The 22,984-nt window shown below is 45.3% G+C and overlaps 6 protein-coding genes across 7 annotated transcripts; 2 read left to right on the plus strand and 4 right to left on the minus strand.

Annotated features, from left to right (window-relative positions):
- The first annotated feature begins 493 nt into the window (after positions 1–493).
- On the plus strand, positions 494–1,584 carry LOC1271744 (uncharacterized). Its single transcript, XM_310597.3, has 2 exons — positions 494–726; positions 808–1,584. Exons 1-2 carry the CDS (start codon positions 667–669, stop codon positions 1,357–1,359), a joined length of 612 nt encoding a protein of 203 aa, XP_310597.2. The 5' UTR covers positions 494–666; the 3' UTR covers positions 1,360–1,584.
- Positions 1,585–2,882: 1,298 nt separating this feature from the next.
- Positions 2,883–4,185, minus strand: LOC1271743 (uncharacterized). Its single transcript, XM_061649010.1, has 3 exons — positions 4,000–4,185; positions 3,693–3,885; positions 2,883–3,604 (listed from the first exon to the last, which is right to left on the minus strand). The coding sequence occupies exons 2-3, from the start codon at positions 3,748–3,750 to the stop codon at positions 3,258–3,260; spliced, it is 405 nt and encodes a 134-aa protein (XP_061504994.1). The 5' UTR covers positions 3,751–3,885; positions 4,000–4,185; the 3' UTR covers positions 2,883–3,257.
- Positions 4,186–7,079: 2,894 nt separating this feature from the next.
- Positions 7,080–9,774, plus strand: LOC1271742 (probable nuclear transport factor 2). 2 transcript variants are annotated; one of them, XM_003436962.2, is made up of 5 exons: positions 7,101–7,477; positions 7,556–7,809; positions 8,061–8,132; positions 8,228–8,326; positions 9,344–9,774. In XM_003436962.2, exons 2-5 carry the CDS (start codon positions 7,702–7,704, stop codon positions 9,455–9,457), a joined length of 393 nt encoding a protein of 130 aa, XP_003437010.1. In that variant the 5' UTR covers positions 7,101–7,477; positions 7,556–7,701; the 3' UTR covers positions 9,458–9,774. The 2 variants fall into 2 exon arrangements, with proteins under 2 accessions (XP_310595.2, XP_003437010.1); XM_310595.4 differs by having other exon boundaries at positions 7,080–7,809.
- Positions 9,621–10,797, minus strand: LOC133391932 (uncharacterized). The gene is made up of 2 exons (XM_061648803.1): positions 10,075–10,797; positions 9,621–10,004 (listed from the first exon to the last, which is right to left on the minus strand). The coding sequence occupies exons 1-2, from the start codon at positions 10,427–10,429 to the stop codon at positions 9,991–9,993; spliced, it is 369 nt and encodes a 122-aa protein (XP_061504787.1). The 5' UTR covers positions 10,430–10,797; the 3' UTR covers positions 9,621–9,990.
- A 531-nt stretch (positions 10,798–11,328) lies between these two features.
- LOC133393271 (uncharacterized) lies at positions 11,329–12,427 on the minus strand. The gene is made up of 2 exons (XM_061657449.1): positions 11,863–12,427; positions 11,329–11,757 (listed from the first exon to the last, which is right to left on the minus strand). The coding sequence occupies exons 1-2, from the start codon at positions 12,221–12,223 to the stop codon at positions 11,747–11,749; spliced, it is 372 nt and encodes a 123-aa protein (XP_061513433.1). The 5' UTR covers positions 12,224–12,427; the 3' UTR covers positions 11,329–11,746.
- A 3,230-nt stretch (positions 12,428–15,657) lies between these two features.
- LOC5666820 (uncharacterized) lies at positions 15,658–22,734 on the minus strand. The gene is made up of 5 exons (XM_061648954.1): positions 21,883–22,734; positions 21,589–21,818; positions 21,042–21,503; positions 16,778–17,000; positions 15,658–16,656 (listed from the first exon to the last, which is right to left on the minus strand). The coding sequence occupies exons 1-5, from the start codon at positions 22,036–22,038 to the stop codon at positions 16,504–16,506; spliced, it is 1,224 nt and encodes a 407-aa protein (XP_061504938.1). The 5' UTR covers positions 22,039–22,734; the 3' UTR covers positions 15,658–16,503.
- Positions 22,735–22,984: the final 250 nt, after the last annotated feature.

The following is a 22,984-nucleotide window of genomic DNA, read 5'->3' on the forward strand; positions in this document are numbered from 1 at the left end:
TCGGTTTGAAACGGTTCAACAAGTTGTCTGCTGAAGGTGCAGCAACAGGAGCAAGAAAATTAACACGTTTTTTCTGCTGTCAAGCAAATCTTTCACAGCGTCGTTGTACCAGTTAGCAGCTTGTGTTGTTATGGTTCTTTGAACTATTTTTACTTGTCAATTGTTACCAAATATTTTCAATCAAATATAAGGATGCGTTTGAGAGGAAAATATTCTTGCGAAATTGAAAATTATCCAGAACTAAAAACAATCTATTCATGAAACATTTGTGAAACATTTCAGAGGTGAATTTTGTGAAACGTTTCAACGCAGCTTTGTTTTCTTGAGTCAAGAAAGCTGTTTTTTTATCGTTTTAAACAATGATGAAAATTCGAAAACACCAAAACCACTCAAAATTATCCACCAGCGAGCGGAAAAACATTTTATCCACTTGTTTAGGCTATATCCACTGCTATAAACTGGCTATAAGCTGGGCGCGAATCCGCAATGTGACCGTAGCTGTCACTTTGACGTGACATTCGAGATTTGCCGTGCAAGTGACGCGCCGACTGTCGGCTTTTGTTTGGAAACCATTACTTGGAGGGAAACCAACGGCCCTTGGTTCTGCGTGTGTAGTGTCGGTGTCACAATTTCGTCGAAACACACAAACCGTCTGTACAGCTTGCAATGAGCGCATCGTCTGCCGCGAACATCATCATCTCGGAAGACACCGTATCGGAACAGGAGGTTGGTAGCGCTTTGTCGTGCAGCAAGAAGAACAAAAGCAATTTGCTCATTCCCCTCCATCTTGCTTCTCCCATTTCGCAGGAAACTCGCAAAGCTGCCCGGATGAAGCTCAAGGAGGTACAGAACGTCGTGAGCGCGCTGAAGGAAAACCAGCACCCGTTCAAGCCGGCGTCCCATGGGCCCGGAAAGGACCTGCCGGTCAAGCAGCAGCAGCAGCAGCACCAGCAGCAACACCCGAGCGAACCGAAGCGCTGCAAAATGGTAGAACAGCTGTCGAAGGCCACGCAGACGACGTTCGAGGCGGAGCAGGATCTGACCGCCGCCCGGCCATCCATCAACTACTGGGAGAAGCTGGCCGAAAGCCGGCGCATCTCGCTGAAGGAGGCGCTGGACGAGAACGCCCTGCTGCACATGGAGGTAGGCACAATAAGGGAGGAGCTGGGCGTCGCCCAGAGCGTGATCGAATCGCTCAAGTCGCTGGTGGACACGCTGATGGAGATGCTGGACGAGAGCGAGTCGAAGGACAAGCCGGGCACTAGCGGTACGGCCGCCGGTGCCGGGAAGGAGGACGACAGTGGTCTCGCCCATTCGCTGGCGGACTACGGGACCGAGGAGCACGCCGAACCTGCCTAAGAGGAAGCGGCAGAGGAAGGTTTTTGTTTGTTTAGTTTAGTGTTTTTCTCTTCATTCTTTCATCCTTTTTGCTTTGTAAATTAATCTAACGCATTTATATCATTCCTGTATCCGGATGTTACCACCTTACGCAGTTCCTGTGACTGCATGACGCGCATGTTGGTTTTTTCGGACTGCTCGAATTCATTAAAATAAATGATAGCATTGTAAGAGCGTTGAACAATACGGAGGGTGTTATGTGTTTTCTGTATAATTTTATGCTCGTTTTTGCAAATAACAGATACCAACTACAAATCTAAATCATGGACGGTGCCATGGAATGCTGCATCCATGCAGGTGTTGTTCACTCCCCTGCTAAATCATGTAGTTGTTCGGGACGTTCTTTTACGGATCCCAGCTTCCACAGCATAATAAGCATAATGGAACATCTTTTTGTTGTGTTTAGTAAGCCATAGCAACTGGTCATTGCCTCAGCATAAAAGCAGCTCGATTGGCCCATCGTATTTTACTTTTAAATTGACTATCAATAAACAATACAGGATGATCGATACGGGCGGATTAGGCGCAGTGCAAGCTACAACCAACAGAAGCTATGCCATATTCATCTCACAAATCGACATCAACTTGGTTCGACGTGACTAGTTTATGTTGCCAGGCTACATGGCATTCAAATAAATCTCAAAAATCTCCTTTACTCCAAAGAGAAGGTCTCGAAACCCAATAAAATAAAGTATTTATGACGACCCTTTAAGAGACCTCAAACCGAAACTAAACCAATACTGTTCCTGCCACCAATACATAACCTTTTCTGGCTCAAGAACTGCACATGACCGAAGGTAGCTTCTGAACCGGAACAGGAAGCTATACCGGAACCTATCATAAACCCATTACGATCCAGAAATCGCTCCAGATTTTTATCATTTTTTAAGAAAAGTACCTGCAACCGTTCCGGATTTGCATTCGGAACGCAACATGAACCGGTCCGTAACAAATAAAATTAAGTAGAATTTGTACAGTGATTTCTTACCCAAAAAATTTTATTTCGCGTTTCTTATTTTGTAATATTTATGCTAGTGTTTGGATGTAAAACTGATATTCGTCCATGTTCGATTTATTATGTTACACTTCTCATAGAGATCGATTGATATGTGGAATTGAATCCTTCACAATTACGCCTAACTCTCACGCAACTGCAGAACTAGCTGAGAAAGCTTAAGGTTCATCCTGTACAAAACATAGAAAAATAATTTAAAGCAACTGATTACAGGCGGTCCCCGAGATACACGGTACCTCTCATACGCGGATTCGGAGATACGCGGTTTTCAAAATTTGACAATTCTTTGAGCAAATTGTACTGATTTGACACATCAATTGCAAATTGCCAAATAATTTCCGTTTTGATCGAATGTAAAATGCCATTTAAAAAGGTTTAAAACTGTTCAACTCATTAGAAACATATCAAATAATTAATTTGGTGGCTAAAACCACCCCCTACTTGCAAAATTGCACGAAAATTAGTGATATTTTGGCTGGAAATCACGAGATTCGACTTACGCGGAAATTCGAGATACGCGGTATTTTGCGGCCGTTTTCGGTCCCCAATAACCGTGTATCTCGGGGACCGCCTGTACATTATTTCCCTACGCCGGCTCAGCCAACCACACTCGTCATTGCGGTAGTCATAGGATCGTTTTAAAACTGAGGGAATAGTTATCTCCGACGCCTAATTTGGAATGCTTGCACGACGCAGACGGCCGGGTTGAGTGGTTGAGACATTTGAGTGATGTAAACGGTACGTATAAATTGTTTTAAACTTCCGATATTACTATTCGTCGGCAGTAAAGGAAGAAAGCAGCTGCATTCGACCGAATTTATCCTTCCGAAAAAAAAACCACGCCTCAGGGCGCACGGTCCAGGTGGCGTCTCCACCGTTGGCAATCGTGATAGTACTGTACCTGACCCTTCCCGTCCCGGTACCGGTACATCGGCCCGTCGCAGTACAGGCAGCGGCAGCACGGTTCGTGCCGCCGGTCCAGATAGTGCTGGATGATGTCGTTCAGCAGCGAGAAGGTAAACTCGGACCGGCAGGAAAGACAGAACGCTCGCTCCGGCTCCCGCCGCTCGACGAACCGGACGTTCACGGCGTCGTGCTCGGACGTGTCCGACGGTTTGTTGGGGATAGGCCCCCGGCCGGTGCCCGGCTCGTTGCTCATGGTTTTACTGGGGATGCTTTCCGTCTGCCGGTCTGGAAAAAAATAAAAGAGGAAATAAAGCGCCAGGTTCAAAGTCCGATTGATTCGCCGCACCGTTTCGCCCACACAGCCAGGGGTTACCTTTTCCATTGTGCTTTGCTTTCGAGGAGGATGCTTCAGCTGAGTGGCGTTGGTTCATGCTTCTGGCGCACTGTTGTTGCCTTCATTCTCGTATGCCAGCTCCTGGATTTTGATTGTTGATTCTTCTTTTATGTTTCTATTAACCATCGCTCCCGAACCGCCCTACGAAGCCTCCCTAGGGTGCCGTGTGAGGCTACAAACAAGGCAAGTGCGAAAACAAAAATCAGTGAGACGGAATGGAGAAGCACACACAGCCTGCTGGGGAAGGTGTCGTTTGACTTGGAGCAACGGGATGAAAACAATCTACCGTTATGAAGGGCCGCGAATTGTTTCCCCTTCCCACCGTGTTGCTTGGGTGTTGCTCTCTTCCCAAGCGTTTGACAGCTCGATTGTTTTGTGTGCATTTGTGGTGAGGTTATGGCTATAGCAGCGCATTTGGCAGGAAGCAGAAAGCAAAAAAAAAACGATTGCGAGTGTTTTTCCAGAATATTCACACATGCCGTTGTGTATTTTTCACCCATGAATTAGACACACTCATTCGTTGTGGGTTTAAATTTTAAATAAAAGTCATTGCAAATAGGCATAGCATCTAGCAACCACTGTCATTCCCAGAGTGACCAGAACTATCGATTTAGGCCCGTGTCTGTGCTCCATCGGATGAGATTTTATCCAAGGTGAATTTAAAAATATCAGGTGGTGGACTCTAGTGCATTTTGACAATTCGTCACTTGACGTAAGGTCCCCAGGATTCAAATTTTTTTTACATTAATTAAATTTGTTCATATAATTTATGTACCCCATTTTTTCGAATCAATATTCTTTAAAAATATATTTTGGACTTTGTGAGTTCTTATTTAACATTGAAACATACATTAAAGTGTGTTATTTTGTGTTATTCTGTGAATTTATTCTAGAATTCTTTGTGTTTTCGACATTTTTGATGATAAAAATTAAGAAATCATTATTTTTTTTTTTCAGTTTTTACATTAATTCCTCATTATCTACGAGCCGCATGGACAATTTACTTGAGATTAGAACTCATGCTAGCATGATTTTAAATTTCGTGCATAAAAAATCATCAAATCTTTTGTTAATATATTACGTTTTTTCGATAAAATCAATAGACACACTAAAATGCACATAATAACAAAGAAATCTGTTATATTTGCTAAGCTTTGTGTGCGGAAACCAATGGTCAACGGTTCTAAAATGACGTAAAGTCCCTCAACTATGGCGACCCCCCAAAGGCCCTAATCCACCACCTGATATTTTTAATTCACCTTGATTTTATCGGAAGGCCTGTCAAAATTTTATATGAGATTTGACAGATAACGTCGGACGTGCGATTTCGTCGTACGACGGAATCAAAAAAATTTGATTTCGTCGGACGCCGCATCCGATTTTATCTGTCAAACTAAATGCGTGGTGTTTTTAGGAACAATCTCAACTTAATTTTTCATAATCGTTATATTATTAAAATCATTCAAATAATCGCAATATTATACGAAAAAGCGTTTGACAGGACGTGCGATGAAATCGCATGCGATGGAGCACAGACACGGGCCTTACAGGGTTTACCAAGTCACTTTGCGATGTGAGCTGCACAATTCATCTCACTTGAGACGTATTTCTATTCTGACGTGCTACTTCATTTGGACCGAAATAATTTTCTATTCCGCCGCATTCATTTTCATCCATTATATGAAGTCTTTTCACAGGGGATGTTAGCTGGAGCCGTCCGCGATGTTTACATTTTTTTCAAAAATAAATTTTTGGGCTTTTAGTGCTGATTTGTGATACAACTATGTTGTTTAACAAAGAATAGAAGTTTATCTTTGCTCCGCTGTAGCATTCTAGCCGAAACATGGGTTATTCATTGAGTTATAAGCAGATTTGACTGAGCAGGTTCAAATGTTAATATCTCAAAGAATAATCCATTTTTCGGCTAGAATGCTACAGCGGAGCAAAGATAAACTTCTATTCTTTGTTAAACAACATAGTTGTATCACAAATCAGCACTAAAAGCCCAAAAATTTATTTTTGAAAAAAATGTAAACATCGCGGACGGCTCCAGCTAACATCCCCTGTGAAAAGACTTCATATAATGGATGAAAATGAATGCGGCGGAATAGAAAATTATTTCGGGCCAAATGAAGTAGCACGTCAGAATAGAAATACGTATCAAGTGAGATGAATTGTGCAGCTCACATCGCAAAGTGACTTGGTAAACCCTGTATCTGTACTCCTACCGATTTTTGAAACGCCTACTGATTCACATATGAGCACCCTACCCAAGTGCCACAAATCCACTAAACGACCACTAAACGGTTTCTAAACGACTCAAGTTCTCTACCTAAACGGAATATAGAAAGACTTCGTTTAGCAGACGGCAAACGACTCATGCATTCTAAAAATAGCAAAAAAGCTGGTGGCGCCATCTGTTTGTGGGATACCCAACCAGTTGAGCTTCCTCGCTTGGAGGAGAGCTTTCTCATTTCCCCTGTACTGTTGTATAGTTTCGCATTGAAGTTATGCATCGCTAGAACTAGAACGGCGATACGATTGTTTAAATACTAAACTCCAATGGGAACCACCAGCACTGAAACAAGTAAGATTTGAGTAATGGTCGTTGGTGTTGATACCCACGTATCTGACCACACGACCATTCATATAGATTTTTGCTTAGAAAGTTAGAAGACTATATAGGTCATGATAAGATGAAACTTGTCGAAACACATTGCAAGAAAAGGATAGCAATATAATAATCAGTTTTAATACGCCAGCTATTGATCAAACCAATGAAGCTGTGGAGCTTTCATTTTTTTCTATGGATATTCAATTTTCCAGTCGTTTAAGCTTAATCTGTGGCGCTTGGGAATAGTGTGACATTTTGTATAATTCATGAATATTAAGGATTCAAAAATATACACATGTACACAAACAAAACAAATCCTGTTGTTTATTTCATCGATGACGCTTGCTTGAAAATAAAACACAAAGAAAAATAATCCCCGGTACCCTGGCATAAGGAAGCTGCTTAAGCGCTGTTTGAAAGACCCACCTGGAACTTTGATGCTGTTTATCTACTGCAAAAGGCAAATTCAAGCAGCGATTTTTAGCATTGCAAAATTAGCTGCTTATGCAAATTTGGCTTTTTGGGCATCTACTTGAAATTAATAAAGGATGTATTATTTCTTGATATGGAACTTTCATTTTGCATTTTAGCAGCCCTCCCCCCTCCTAGCTCAATAATTAATTTTAACTGAGTTTCAAAAACTACCGAAAACATCTGAAACTCCTACCGAAAACTACCGATACAATTTTGGTGCTCCTATCGAAAATTGCAAAAATAATCTGGCCACACTGGCCATCGGCCCGTGTCAAAACAAAACCGTTCCGCACCGAATGACAGTTGCTGCTGGATCGAAAACGGTAGCGATCCCAAAAAGAAAAACAACGACGATCTTCCAGAACGTACGCACGCAAGTTCGCCTTGTACTCCAGCTGCGAATAGCCGTGCCGCAGCCGTGCCTGGCCTGCCCGGTCCCTTAAACACTCCCCCGGGCCACTGCCGTGTTGGTCATCGCTCCTAAAAATAAACCATTACCCCGTTTCAGCGGTCCGCTGTCAAAAACCCGTTAACGGGTGGTTTTGACGTTTGCCCGAATTCGGCATTCTTTCGCACGGTTCGTTCGCGGTGTCCGTCTGTTCTGTTCCCTGGCCTGTGGCCCCCGCCCCTACCGGAGGGATTTCCCTGGCCCTTGCCCGTCAACTCCTCCCTCATTGTGAGTGCCCGTGTGCGTGGGTGTGCTTTTAGCTATATTTTTGCTATTTGTTGTTGTTCTGCTCTCCGTGCACCAAAGGGCACACGCGTGAGCTTCAACCAGTCTCGGGGCGTGGGGCACGCACGGAAGGATATTTGGATGGTTGGAGGCTGGCCGACGGCCGAACGCGTACACTAGGATTTGGCAGACATCCGGCACGGAGCACCCGCACCCACTATTAAACCATGGCACTAAACCCGCAGTACGAGGAGATCGGCAAAGGATTCGTCACCCAGTACTACGCGCTGTTCGATGATTCAACGCAACGGCCAACCCTGGTCAACCTGTACAATGTGAGTGTTTCGCTCGCCTGCACGCCCTCCCGGATGTCCTACAGCTGAGCACACCTAACCTCACCGATCACATCCTCGCTCCCACCCTGTCCATCCTACCTTTTCTCTCCCTCTTCCGCTCTCACCCCCTCATCGTGACATCAAACCTGAAAAAGGAAGGACGGAAGGGAACATCCGGGAGGGGGGCTGTTCTAGTTCGACCTTAGCTGACCCTCTTCTATCCTATCAAATCTCGTCCTCCCATCCAACAGGCGGAACTATCCTTCATGACGTTTGAAGGGCAACAGATCCAGGGTGCGGCAAAGATTCTCGAAAAGCTGCAGGTTAGTGATCGCAACCCACCCCTTCCCCCTATCAGCCCCACACAGCGCTTTCTTTCGCGCACGCACACTGATGGCGTTTGCGTTTCCATTTTTAGAGTCTCACGTTTCAAAACATTACCCGTGTGCTGACGGCGGTCGACTCCCAGCCAATGTTCGACGGCGGCGTGCTGATAAACGTTCTCGGCAGATTGCAAGTAAGTGGCGGTGCGAACCGGCGAGGGGCCGCCGGATGGACCGGTCCCCCGCGGAACGGTCGATCGATCGGGCTTGTGGAAAGTGTGTGCCGTGTGTGTGTGTGTGTGTCTCTATGGTGAATTGGCCTTGCCCTGAGGGCTTCCTATCAAGCCATTCGGAAAGGGACGTGCTGCAAATATGTACAAAGCTTATTTGATACAGCCTTTTCCGGGGGTTCTCATAGTTGTGGGACACTTTCTTGGCTCTTTCCAATTGGGAAGTGTACTTTATATGTTGGCAATTGGACTCATTTCAGGACAATCCTACTCGATTTGTTTAAAACATGTGTTATAGAGTCCAATTCGCATCACATAATGTTCATTTCCCTTCAGAAAGAGTCAAGAAAGTGACCCACAATTATGGGAACTAGTGGTGGGAGCTCGGAATAGGACCTACCCGAACCCGATTCCGTGTTGGGAATCAATTCTGGAGCCGATTCCGATTCGACTCGGAGTTGACTCGGCTCCGAAATCGATTCCGCGATCAGAATCGGATCGGTAACGGAATTAGAATTGACACCAGAATAGGAAGTAGCACCGGAATGTGAGAATCAGTACATGAATTTAAATTGGACGGAGAATCTCAATGAGAATAGATCGTTTACAAGTAAATTTGGATTCTTTGCGGTTATCAATACGTAGCATTATTGGACCCAAACGCCTATTCTTATGGAGATGCCGAAACTTACTCCAATTTCGAATCCGATTCTGATTTCGGAGCCGATTCCTATTCCGGAAACTGATTCTGGTCCTACTATCCGGAATCGATTTGGAAAAAAACTTTGTTTTTCCTATCACTAATGGGAACCACTGAAAAATACTGTAAGCTTATGGTCCAACCGATGACACACACACACACACGACGAATCGCGACGCGCCCTTCATATCCCTCAATGATCGAATCGTGAACCCTTCCATCCAGAATCCCATTTTCTCTCGGCTAATCCATCTCTTTTCTGCCTGCTTCCGCATCCGCAGTGTGACGATGATCCACCGCACGCCTACTCCCAGACGTTCGTGCTGAAACCGATCGGAGCGTCGTTCTTCTGTGCGCATGACATCTTCCGCCTTAATATCCACAACACCGCCTAAGTATTGTCGGCGCGCGTCAGGACGAACACAACATACACTGCGGGGGTGATCCTTGGACAAATTGCCACTTCTATTGCCTATAAACGCCGGGACAGGAACAACAGGAACAACAACAACAACAAAACCGCCAGGAAAAGGAGAATTTTGTTCACGCTATAGTATATCGTTGTGCCGGTTGAACGTGAACGTGACGATGGGGAACCGTTCTCTATATATATATCTCTTTTTTATCGCTCCGACTCTCTCACACTGCGTTTCCTGCCGTCTTAAAAGGTTGGTTTTTTGGAATCAATAAACTATGCTTTATTAACAGCCTACACACGAATCATATGCTACTGCTGTCACAAAACTGGAATTTGCGTTGAGTTTGCACGCGCAGAAGTTCTTAACGGCGGCGCGCACGGTGTGCCGGTCACGAATCCTTTCGTCTTCATCCTGCGTCTTTCTGTTCTTCCTTCGATTGGTCTTACGTCTAGCAGGATCGGCGCCCTGCCGTACCGGGTACTCCACGTTGTCCAGTTCCATTGGTTAGGCTACTCCTCGTTGTCTGGTATTATTGACGAAGAAAATCAGTACAGTTTTTCTCTATCATTCACAATCGTTCATCATCAACTCACCTTGCTGCGGGGTGTGCTCGCTGTTCCATTGGTAGTTGAACCAGGAATGATTGCGGTGGAAGCGCGGATGCCAGAAAATGATCGTATCGTCCGCCGGTGCGTTGTACTCCGCCTCGTCGACCAAATGCTGCGGGCACAGCACGAAGCCGGCCCCGGTCAGGTGCTGCAGAAACCAGACGAGCGGTTCGGGGTTGTCGATGGTCGACTGCAAATACAGGGCCAGTGCCGGCAGGTTCGCGATTAGCCATCTTCCGTCCACACTCCACTTCAAACCATCGTTCTCGGGATTGTTGGCTATTTCGAACACTTCCAGCAAAAAGTGGAGCCTTGCGACGTTTATTTCACAGGCAGCCATCGCTTTCAGCGTCTGCTTTATTTCCGGAATGCTAGAACCATAAGCGGAATGGTGCGTCTGACACGGTGTGATATGGTGTTTTGATCTGACCACGCAGAAATCTGCAAACTGACTGGAACGCACGCGCCGCCGACTGAGTTTGCTTTATTTTACCTGCGGCGGCTGTCTCGCTCTCGGTTACTAGGGCAACGTGGTCGCGGAATCGCGCCAGTACAATGGATGCTGCGATGGGATGTTGCGAAACGCGACACTATTGACGTTCAGGCAAATTTTCTACCCGCTGCTTGTTTTGCAAATTCGATAGTAACATTGTTCCTCAGCATATGCTCCAAAAATGTTTGGAATGGTCGATCTCGCGGGAGCGTTGTTGCGCGAGGCAAAATAAAAAATAAAAAACAAAACAAAACGGATACGGCTTCTTGAAATTTCACACTGACATTTCCTTATATTCGATAAAAACTTAACTGCTTGTTGCCGAACATTACTTAGAATCAACCGTACCGAGCACACGCCTCGTTCGTTGGAAAAAAACGATTCTTAGATTTCGCTGCAATGCGCAGCGTCTCCATCTAGGGAGCTAGATGTATGACCGATATCCCTCGAAGCATTTGAGGCCGAAAGGATGGAGAAAGTGGCTGGAAGAATACATACATCGCGCGCTATTCTTCAGCCGGTAGCCGTTTTATTGGTAGTAGAGTTGCTGACAGAGCTTACAGATAAGTTGATGGTGTTCCCCCCCTTTTTTTCGCTATTCGCGTGCCCTTCATATCCGGCCTGGCGCATCCCCCATGTGATCGCTAGCGAAACGTGAATCCTTCCATCCGTTCCATCACCCAGAATGTGTTTACTTCCGATAGCGTTTGCTCTCGCCTAATCTATGTCTACTTCTTTTCTGGCCCTCTCTCTCTTTCTCTCTCTCTCTCTCTCTCTCTCTCTCTCTATCTCTCTCTATCTATCTCTCTCTCTCTCTCTCTCTCTCTCTCTCTCTCTCTCTATCTCTCTCTATCTATCTCTCTCTCTCTCTCTCTCTCTGTGTTTTTTTCTGTCGTCTTCAAAGTTGGGGGTTTCAATCAATAAACTATGGTCTAATAACTGTAGACTTACACCAACCTACAGTACGCCCATCGCAAAGCCGGTGTAACTGTTGCTGGAGTGTCTCGAGTGCAGAATTTCTTAACATCTGCGCCGGTCGCTAAATCCTTTCGTCTTCGGTCTCCATCTCTCTGTTGTTCGTTCGAATCGGACCGTTCGATTGCTCTTACGTCTTGCAGGATCGGCGCCCCGGTTGCTCCACATTGTCCGGCATCCTTGGTGAGGCTACTCCTCCTCTGGTATCATTGGTGAGGAAAATGATTGAAAAGAAAACACACACACATACACACACACATCAGTTCTACAAACTCACACACTGCGCCCACTCCCAACCCACTCACCACGCTGCGGGGTCTCATCGTGCACGCTGATCCAGGTGTAGTTAAACCAGGGATTATTGCGGTGGAACTGAGGATGCCAGAAGATGAGCGTCATTTCCGGCGGCGTGTTGTACTCCGCCTCGTCGACCGTCTCCAGCGGGCACTGCATGAAGCCGGCCCCGGTCATCAGCCCCAGGAACCAGATGAGCGGATTCCCTTCGTCAACCATCGGTATCAGATGGAGGGCCAGTGCCGGCAGGTTCACGATTAGCAGACTGCCGTCCGCACTCCAATGCATGCTGTCGTTCTCGGGATTGCTGGCCATTTTGTACATCTCCAGCACAAGGTGGAGCTTCCCTATATTCAGATCTGCTGCCGGCATCGTTTGCTCGTCTGCTTTATTCCCTTTGCTCCTGACTGCTAGAACCGACCGGAATGGTGCGTTTGGAGTTACACTGATATGCTTTTTGATCTGCGCACGGCGAACACTGCGAATTGACTGAAACGCACGCGCCGCCGACTGCGTCTGCTTTTATACCTGCGGCGGCTGTCTCGCTCTCCGCTACCATGACAACGTGGTCGCGGAATCGCGCCAGTACAAAGGATGCTGCGATGGGATGTTGCGAGACGCGTTGCCAGTGATGTACCGATTTGTTTACCCGCTTTTGTTTTGCACTTTTGGATATTAACATTTCGTTAAGTTTCATCAATTGTTTTTTTTTTTAAGTGCACGTGTCTAATTGGCGGGTTGGTTGGTTGCAATTAGTATGCAGAGCTTAGTTGTAACATCTTTCCTACAAATGTAGCTATAAAGGTGAAAAAGATAACTCTAAACCGTCCATTAGCATGAAAAGAATCTTAACTAAAATGAACAGGGATCTGCATGCCGTGTTGCTTCGAATTGTACGCGATCGCCAAACCAACTTATTCCGCCAAATCTTTGAAATTTCAAACCGCCATCGAGGCTACATGTGGCATTGGGAAACAACACAATAAATTGCCCATATGTAGACAAATTTCCATGCCCAACAAAGACTTCTTAAACGACACAAAATTGTAGTGATGTTAACTAACGCATTCCGTGATTTGTCCATTTTTTTTTGGGGGTTTTCGTTCCTCGTCGCGTGGTGCTGTTGGGAACAGTGGCGGATCTAACGGCAGGCGGACTAGGCGGTCGCCTGGGGCCCCGTAGATCTCTAGTCTATAGTAGGCCGTACGGAGTACTAGCGACAAGGGACATCCCCGGAAGGATGGACGTTGGGGCCCGTGACTAGCGAATCATTTGCGGAACAGCTCCATGTACAGTTTTTTAAAATAAATGAAACCATTCTGGATCAGAATGGGTTCATGGTCGGTTTCAGGACCGGTATGAGATCAGTATCAGTTCCAAGTCCTTAATGGGCTTACTTTGAATTCCAGGACTGATATGGATTCATGAGTAGTAGCAAGACCGGTATGGATTTAGTATCATTTTCAGGACCGGTATAAGTTCATGATAGGTTCCATGACCGGAATGGGTTCATGATCGATTCCAAGACCAGTATGTGCTCATGATAGGTTCCAGGAGCGGTATGGCTTCATTATAGGTTCCAGGACCAGTATGGGTTCATAATAGGTTCGAGGACCGGTATGGGTTTGTGATAGGTTCCAGGGTTGGTATGGGTTCATGAGCAGTTCCAGTACCGGTATGGTTTCATGATTCGTTCCAGGGCCTGTATGGGTTCATGATAGGTTCCAAGACCAGTATGGGTTCATGATAGATTTCAGTTCAGTATCAGTTCCACTACCTTTATGGGTTCATGATACATTACAGGGTAGGTATGGGTACATGATCTTTATTGGTTCGTGGATCGTTTTGGGCTCAGTATCGGTTCCTGGACTTGCATAGGTTCAGAAACCGATCCTGAAGGCATTGCATTGGATCATGAGCAATTCTCGAACCAGAAAACCGGATTGTCGACTGGAACTGGAATTGTAGCGGTTCCAGGCCCGGGCTAGATTCATGTTTCGTTCCAAATCCTGAACAGCTCCAGGTACAGTTCCAGGATCGGAATAAAGCGTCTGGAGCTATTTCAGGACCGGTATGAGTTCGCAATCGGTTCTAGGTCCGGCAAGGGTTAAGTATCGGTTCCTGGACCGGTATAGGCTCAGTATTAGGTCCAGTCGGTCGGCATTAGGTCATGTGCAGTTCTTGAACCAGTGTTGGTTTGGTTTTGGTGCTAGGTCCCTTTAGGGGTCGTCACGAGTATCTCATTTTAATAGGGTTAATGTCGATAGATGCTTCACAATGTGCTCACAAATGTTCGGATCCGTGAAAAAAAAAATCAAAACAAAACACAGCTACGATCAGAAGAGCCGTTCGGGGTTTTTTTTAATAGTCCGCAGATGCTGCTGCTGCTTGTTGATAGTATATATTTAACACTAAACTATTCCAATGTTTGCTGTGGCTGTAGTAATTTGGGTTGAACGAAAATCGGAGAAACATGCCCCGCCTGATGAACAACCCTTTTCTTTTCCTAGCCGATTTCCCTTTTTTTATGGGGACTCTATATGGGGTCGGTGCGGGCTGAACGTGTGCCGTCTGTGTAGGATATCTTATCGCATATCGGAAGCAAAAAAAAAAGAAAAGAAAAATAAAACCAAATTCTACGACAAACTGACGTGAACATTGAGAACAACCATATCTGCGCGTTGCCCGTTAATCGGACACACGGCCAACACGTACACACATACACACACGCACACAGCGCTGAGAGAAAACGATAGCTTTCGGTGCCATTCCCATTTCCAGCCTGGCCTAAGTACAGATTATGTTGTGCTTGTTATGTTTTCGTGGCATTTGTAGTTGCAACCTGCACCTGATAGCTGATGGCACTGTCGCGTGCCACGTTGGGCGTCCAGTGGCGGGAACGAACGTGACAGGTGAAAACGCACACGGAAAGCACTTGCGGTGGCATTCCATCCAATTCAATGCAACCGAAAACAAAACGAATGTCGGTAAGCAGAGCGAACTACCGCACCATCAGCGCATCCTTACCCCGCCAATGCGCACTTAATCGCTAAAAGCCACGTTAGAGCCACGTTTAAATAATGGTGGCGCTTCCTAAATCGCACAATAAATGCGTTCGTAAATAATTTAAAAAAAAAAACGCAAGTTGTATCACAATTCGATTCTTCAACGGAAAAGAAAGAAGAGAATTCCTCACTACGCATCCTCATTCCATCAACCGATTCCTTGCCGTCGCACTACCTACGCTCCGAAAGCTTTCTTTAACACAAACAAATAATGAAAATAATAAACACATAATTATTTTGTATTTGTTTTTCATTAAAAAAAAGTACGGAATTTCATTCTCTTTTCCTTCTTCAGCAAATCTCTCCTTCTCGGTTGTACTTGTACTGGCGAATTGTATCGGTTAATGCTTAATACCGAATCCGGGGGGCTTGGTGTGTGTATGTGTGTGTGTGTGTGTGTGTGTGTGTGTGTGTGTGTGTGTGTGTGTGTGTGTGTGTGTGTGTGTGTGTGTGTGTGTGTGTGTGTGTGTGTGTGTGTGTGTGTGTGTGTGTGTGTTGTGTGTTAACGATATTGGAGGGCAGTGTAGTCTGTCCGCTAGCAGAAACGTCAACGCTTGCGTATACGTAAAATAATAGGATAAAAAATTATTCCGAAAAATAATGACGATCACATGCACTAATCTCAACACAAACTCTACCCGCAACGCAGAAGTGAAGCTTCTTAATTCGAACGATCCTACGAACGAGCGCGCACATTCTTTTCCAAGGCGGCACACAGGCCACTCTCCTTTTTTTGTGGGGGGGGGGGCGAGCAGGGATTATTAAGATGGGATGGAGACTGGGTGGCGATTGTGTAACACACACATACACACACAGACACCAACCAACTCTATTCTGGGGGCGCCTATTGCGCCTATCTCAGCCGCAGCCTCACCTCACCAGCCGTTTTACAATAGTAGCTGTTGCAATAGTTAGTGTAATAGTAATTAGATTAGCAATTTCTGTGTGAGTGTGTGTGTTTTTCTTTGTTCTTTGCTATGCTTCCTTTTCCTGCTGCCTTCGCGCACGATTACTATATGATCTCGATACGAAGTTTGGATTCCAATTGGAATTGCTCCTTCTCTCGCGGTCAAACTGTTTGCCTGCCCTTTTCCTGCCTTCTACTTTGCACGCGGTTCAGTGTGTGGACGTGTGTCTGTGTGTGTGTCTGTGTGTGCGAATGTGTGTGTGAGCGGGCGTATTCGGTGTGGCATATTGGAAGATTTTCACGAATCTCAATTTTTGCTTACAAACTATAAATCTCCTACCATCCTGCTGCAGCACACGCCACCACTGTTTGACGCGCAACATCCTAGCCGCAAGACTGTCCGCATTTCCACCAAGAGCGATCTACGCACCCGCAAACACACCCACACACACACACACACACACACACACCCACACACACTCACAAACCCCTACATATACATGTATATAGATCTGTGCGACTCATTGCGCTACAGAGAGATTAGCTTTCTCCATCTAGCTTCTCGCGTTTGCTAGCGGCCTATCATCTTCTTCTGCCCGGCGTTACTTCGCGCAGAACAACACCCTTCCGTTACCGCAGGAAGGTGGTGCTAGGATGTTGCGTCTCGAGCAGGGGGAGGTTTACTTTCTATTCTTAAACGAACGCTGCGTGAAGCCCTTTAGCGAGCGCATCGCCATCGCACGGTTAAAGTGGCGGGCCGCCTTCTGCTCCAGCTCGTGGTTGTTCTGGCTGCTTTCGTTCGACGAAAGGATCACATACAGCACGCACATCACCTAAAACAGCACAGAGGGAGAGAGAAAAAAGTTATATTAGTTGCAAGGAAGATTGTGCAGCAAATTACCCGCTCTCCCCAAAAAAACGACCAAAAACAAAATAAAGGGCAAACACACAAACCAGGAAAATGATGATGATGACGGTAAAGATGTGTAGCGAGGAGGCGGAAATGTTCTCCACGTCGGCGATCGCCTTCTTGATCGGTTCGTACTGCGGGTAGAGTTCCAGCGCCTGGCGCAGATGGTTTACCGACTCCTGGAAGTGGCCGTACGCTTTGAAAATTTCGCCGAGCGTAAAGTACTGCCGCCAGGCGCTGCGATCCCTCGGCTGCACCTCCAGCGAGCTGGCCCACGGTCCACCAAAAAGCACACGCACACGCAGGAGGGAATGGGAATGAAAAAAAAAACAGACATGGTAAGGATTTTTTTTGTTTTTGTTTGTTTGTTTGTTTGTTACTTTGTGACGCAGGAGAAATTTTGCCGTGCCACATGTGCGCATACTGGACATTAGGAGGTTTAGGAGAGGGTTTTCCTAGGGCATTTTTAAGATGCTAAGCCAATGATTCGCTGCTGTCGATGTTGCGAACATGTGTATTGGTAGATGGTGTGTTAAAGGCTTGTTCACTCTGTAAGGCGTAATGCGTTTGTTATTAAGCTTATGACACTGTTGCGGTTAATAAGAGAGGACAGATGAAGACAGAGAGAAAGCTTTTTTTACCAGACATATATAGAAAATAAATATCCAGACCAAAAGAGTGGCCAAAGGCCAAAAAGGCAACAGAGAATTAGAATGAAACCTAAACGTGTTAGTCGGAATTTAGCTTCCAATTGGAAGGAGCTTTTAGAAATACAGTGAAATCTCTCCAAGATGTAGTCTTTTTAAGGCTAATTTTTCCATTAGGATGAACATTTCGCCAGCCCCCTCATATACCATACCTATTTAGTTCTTTCAAAAAACGAATGTTTGTTCAAGCTGCATATTAAATTTGACTGCCTAAATTCTCTGATGTTGAATTTATGAATAACAGTTATACAATAATGGCGGTCCATTGGAAATCTACCTTTGAGCAGAGCAAAAGTCAAATTTCTTCAAAAATCAATAAATTTTCCTCCTGTGGTACATATCATCTCAGGAACCCCTTACTGTGTGACTAAACTACACTGATTCTGATACAGATTTTGAGATTTACATAGAAATGAATAAAATAGTAGGTGTTTTATTTTTGTTTTATTTTTGTTTTTGCTTATTTTAAGACCCGGACACTCAATTTTGACAACGAAAACGAATTTTGAGTGCGGGTTTTCTCTTGTATTCGTAGATGAATTGAAGTTTCCACTGGACTGTATAGTTCCAAAACCACTGGACTGCATAGTTCCTTGACTGAGGCAGATTCTGATACTATAATTCGAGTCGAATTAAAAAGACCGATGTGCAATCAGCTCCAGCAGCCGTAGGTATATACATTACAAGATTATTACAAGATTTCAATGGGATCAGGATCAAGTTTAGGACCAGCATGGGTTCAGTGGAATTTCCGGTATGGGTTCACAATCAATTCCACGACCGGAGCCAGAGTAGGTTCATGACTAATTCCTGTCTGGGATTGGAACCAATTCCAGTAACAGTATGAATTCTGTAAAATTTCAGAATGGGTTCGGAATCAGTCCCAGGATCGGTATGGATTCTGATTCAGTTTCTCTTAATGTGTCCTTTGGAATTAGTAAATTCACATTGAATTTGCGTTGACTTTTTAAAAAATCCGTCGCACGCATCCTAAATTTATTAAATACCCCAGAAATTATCTTGCATAACCCTGTGAACGGGCCAAATTAACTAGTATGTTTTTAAAATTAATTAAAGAAAATCAAGTAAGTTCCATTACAAGCAAATTGGATCGACCAACATGACAATAAGAGATCATGCAATTGAGTTAGATTAGAATAGATAATTTCTTTTCATTATCTGATAGGAATGTTGTGAGCCTGTGAATCTGTTCAATGTTGTGAGCCTATTGTAAAGTCAGTCCCGGAAAGCTAGTCAGACGCTGGTTTGATTTGACGCTTGCTGCGATTTCGGCCGATCGATTTTCCCTATCAGACTTCTAAATTAATGTACGTTGGCAACGTCATTACCATAAAAATATTCCAACTGTCAACCTTTTTCTTTGCAATTTCCGCTTTCTGCAGTACATTTCAGTCACCTCCGGGCGCCTGAAGTATGATCTCATAATAATCACCTTAACTGACACAACCTATGTGTGGTTTTGGACGATTGCGTTTTCGTTTTAATTTTAAGCAATCAATGAGGGTATACTCGGTTACCAAAAGAGCAATTTCTGTAAGAAAAGATTTCGAAAAAATTAACACAATCGTTCTACCAACGGGAATAAAACATTGCAAAAAAAAAAGATTTAAACCTTTCCATGAGGCTGCACCGACAAGACAGGCAAGTGGACTGCAGACTGCAGATGAGCTTAAAGCTCTGATTTTAGATCCCATAATAAAAAGGGGATTTCTATGGAGTTTGGCAGAAAGGATGTTTCTAACGTACGTAAATGCTGTTCACAATCAATACTAGCTCGAAAATATTAATAATTTTCATCACATCAATGTCAACATAGCATTTACTATACTGCCGTGAATAAACCAACCAAATATAACCAGAGGTCTATAACCAAATGAAGATAATCTCCTAAAAACGTCATTTAGAAATGCATTTCCTAGATGGAATAAAATTAAATTTGCATTAATGTTTTTACTGTTGCAACGTATTCCTATATGAAATGACAGGAACTGCTAATGATCGGATTTTTGTATCGTATTTCGCTATATATGAAATCGAAAATCGTCACAATGACGTGAGAATAAACGTTCAGCGAGAGCGTGTGAGAGCAATTGCTCCATGCACCATTGCACACCCGCGGGTGATGAGGGCAATGGTTACTTAGATTTTTTGTTTGCCCAACCCGATTTGAAATGACATGGTATTGGATAAAACGATTTTTTTAATAATTAAAAATGCAAATTAGCGAACTGATCAAGATTGTCCAGGTAATATTTATAAAAAAAAGTGTGAAGTCTATGCAGTTTAAAACAGTGTTGAACCATGCTTTTCTATAGTAGTATAGATTGGATTACCACAACTACACCGTTGGAGGAATGGTATGGGGGGATATATTCACCGATGAAATTGCATGTTTGGCGCAACAAATACAATGGTCTCATACACAAATACCAATTCCATTTAACACTTCGCAACCAGTTTCAGAACGATAATAAAAAATGTCAATGGAAATGACAAGTTTTGGAAATGACCTTCATGAAATTTGCGACCGGAAAAATTTACATTGCAATTGTTCTAAGCACCCATTACTTATTACCTAACGTATGAAACATAAGTAAAAAAAAGAGTAGAAATGGGATTTTAACCACGTGCAATATCATAATTTGTAGTTGGATCTTACATTACTGTTGAGCTATGTTCTAGCAAACAAATAAAAGAATCATACATTTATGTCAACAAAGGCATGGAATGTATCAGGTCTATTGTCAATCGGACCTTCTGGATGTCTGCAGTATATTCTGCATCATCAGAATGACCACAAAGCTCGCCAATCGTGATTAATTATGTTTATGAAATTGAAAATTATTGTCATTACATATAATTTTAAGTAAATAATCGTAGCATTGGTACTTTATGTCCGTATAAAAATAAAAATATTTTTGAATACGACTCTCAAAACATTATAAAATAAGAATTGTTTCCACCAGCATAGCCCAAACCTCATCGATATAAAGGTGCGAACTATCCAGGAAACCACAAAGTTAACACATTTTGAAATAATGCATAAGAAAAATTAGGTGTTCAAGTTATGGTTACTGCCACTGCCACGGGTAGCGTTTGAAAACAAGTCGAGTGTTGGTGGATTACCCGGTAGATTTTACCGGGCCTTCACTAGTAATATAATATAAAAACTAGGTTGCGGCCCGTGCGTCTATTTTCAGTAGCATTTTGGCCCGCGAGATCCAACGAGTTTGACATCGCTGGTCTAAGGCTATTCATGTACAACCACAACAAAAATGTTACTTTTGTCCCGGTTCTTGAATTTCTTTAATCCAGGCTCTTTACTTTACCTTAAAGTTTACCTTGCCTTAGAGAGAACACTTCACTGTATTTCCGTTATTAGTTTTGCACGATCGATAGCTACAACACGTATTTAGACGACCTGAGCACGAGCACGTTCCTGTTTCCGTTTCGGGGGATTTTTTTTTTTTTGGAACGCGAATTGCTTGCGACAGGCATCCAGCGCCGATCAGCCCAACGGTGCCGGGAAAAGATCCCATCGCTCACCATTAAGCACACCCACCCGCCCACATCAACTTACCGTCTGGTAAGATGTATCGCATCGTCCAGGTACTGCAGGTTGAACAGCACCCGGGCCAGGTTGAGCAGCACCTCCGCGTTGGTCGGTGCCATCGCGAGCGCGCTGCGAAAGCACTCGATCGAGTGCCGGGCGTCGCCCTTTATTCGCCAAAAGTTGCCGATCTGGTTGTACAGCTGCACCGACCGCGGTTTCTCCGCCTTCGCCTTGCGGAGCCGCCGCTCGAGCGCATCGATGTCGAAGTTTTTCAGCGACTTCGGGCCCTTCTTCTTGAGAAAGAGGAAGGCGACCTCCGGCTCGGGCACGACCGGATGGCTGTACCGCTGGGCCACGCCGATCAGATCGTCGTAGTAGGTAAAGTTGACCGGTTTGCCACAGTCCAGCACGTCCGCCGATTCCGGGCTGGTGGTCGGGTGGTTCGCGGTTCCCTTGTGGTTTGCCGCCGCCCCCTCACTATCCGGCGTCCTGTGTGGGAGTGTGTGAGGGAGAGAAATTAGAGCGAATGAGGACACCAAGCCGCCGTGCCGTAGGTGGAAGGAAGAAACCGTACGCTTTCGGGAGGTTCACAATCAATTTTCCGCGCGCGTGCCGCCTCCACGTGTTGTCTCGATAGTTGGCCGCGGTGATGGTGATGATTTGAAACGTCGAATCCTCGTCCTCCTCCGGATGGTACGGGTCCACCAAGGATTCGTCCCCATTGTTATTGTTGTTGCTGCTGCCGGTGGTGGTGGTACTGCTCTCGCCAGCTGCGGTCATCTTACTTTCGCCCGCACCGGAACTCTGTGGAGAGTAGGAGAAGCTTAGACACGCGAACACCCTGCCCCAGCAGAAGCAGTACGGGTACCTGCAGTTTGCAGTTGCTACCGCCGGTCCCGCTGACAATCTTGCCCTCCTCCGTGTTTAGCTTCCACAGGGTGGAGGTGCGTGAGTTGGTGGACAGCACCTGGGTGCACAGTATGTACACCAGCCCGTAGCACATGGCCGCCCTTCGGTCGTGCATTTTGCGTGCGCAGTCTCTTCTCCTGGTCGCTTCTCGGGCCCTTCTCGGGCCACACCGAACAAACAAAAGTCCTCTAGTAGACACTGGTACGCCAACACACTGTACCCTCCGAGCTCATATTACAACGCGGACCACCGGGCCAGCCGCACCACCGTTCATAACACTGCACACACACACAAACACACAGGAGAAAACAATCAAGCACAGAGGGGCGAAAGGGATAAAAATTGCACTCTTTGAGAGCTTTGATTGAAGATTTTCGGTTCGGTTTGAGCGGATTTGTTGGTTGGTCGCGGACTTCGCTGGGGCTTTGTTTCCACAGCAAAAAAAGTAAAGATGTCACCCCGTTTTGGGTGCTGTTTGGTGCTGTTTGGACACGGGGATGGATGTGATTGCAGCGATTATTTACACGCCCGAATCGCGGGACACGGGTCGATTCACGGGGTTTTCCGCGGGTGTGGGAGGTCCCCCCTGCAAAACTGCGGCCAAATCGTAGCGGCGGGGACAACAATATCTCCAGCACTGTGGATACAATAATGCCGTGAAAATTTCGCCAGAATCGTTCTCCTCCGTTGCCTTCTTTTGCTTCTTCTTATTCTTTTGCTTCCTCCTCTGCAGCCCCCACTGTGTGTATATTGACAGTTCTCGTTTTCGGAACTTGCCGTACCATTGTCCTGGAGCGCGGTACAAGCAAACGCGCCGAAGCGAGACCGACCGAGCGAGCGCGCGGGCGAGCGAGATGGGTGGAAGAGCTCGAATATTCGAGCAGCGCACTGACAGCGCGCTCCATTTGTCGAGCAGTTCACGGTGTTCCCTCACGGACAGGGTGGCCAGATTATTTTGGCGTTCGTTTTCCGCGGGAGCACCAACATTTTTTCGGTAGCTTTCGGAAGGAAATTCAAATTGTTTTGGTAGTTTTCGGTGGGTTGTGAAATTTGCAACTCAG

Source organism: Anopheles gambiae, chromosome X (assembly GCF_943734735.2).
Source record: "Anopheles gambiae chromosome X, idAnoGambNW_F1_1, whole genome shotgun sequence".
Taxonomy (NCBI): Eukaryota; Metazoa; Arthropoda; class Insecta; order Diptera; family Culicidae; genus Anopheles; species Anopheles gambiae.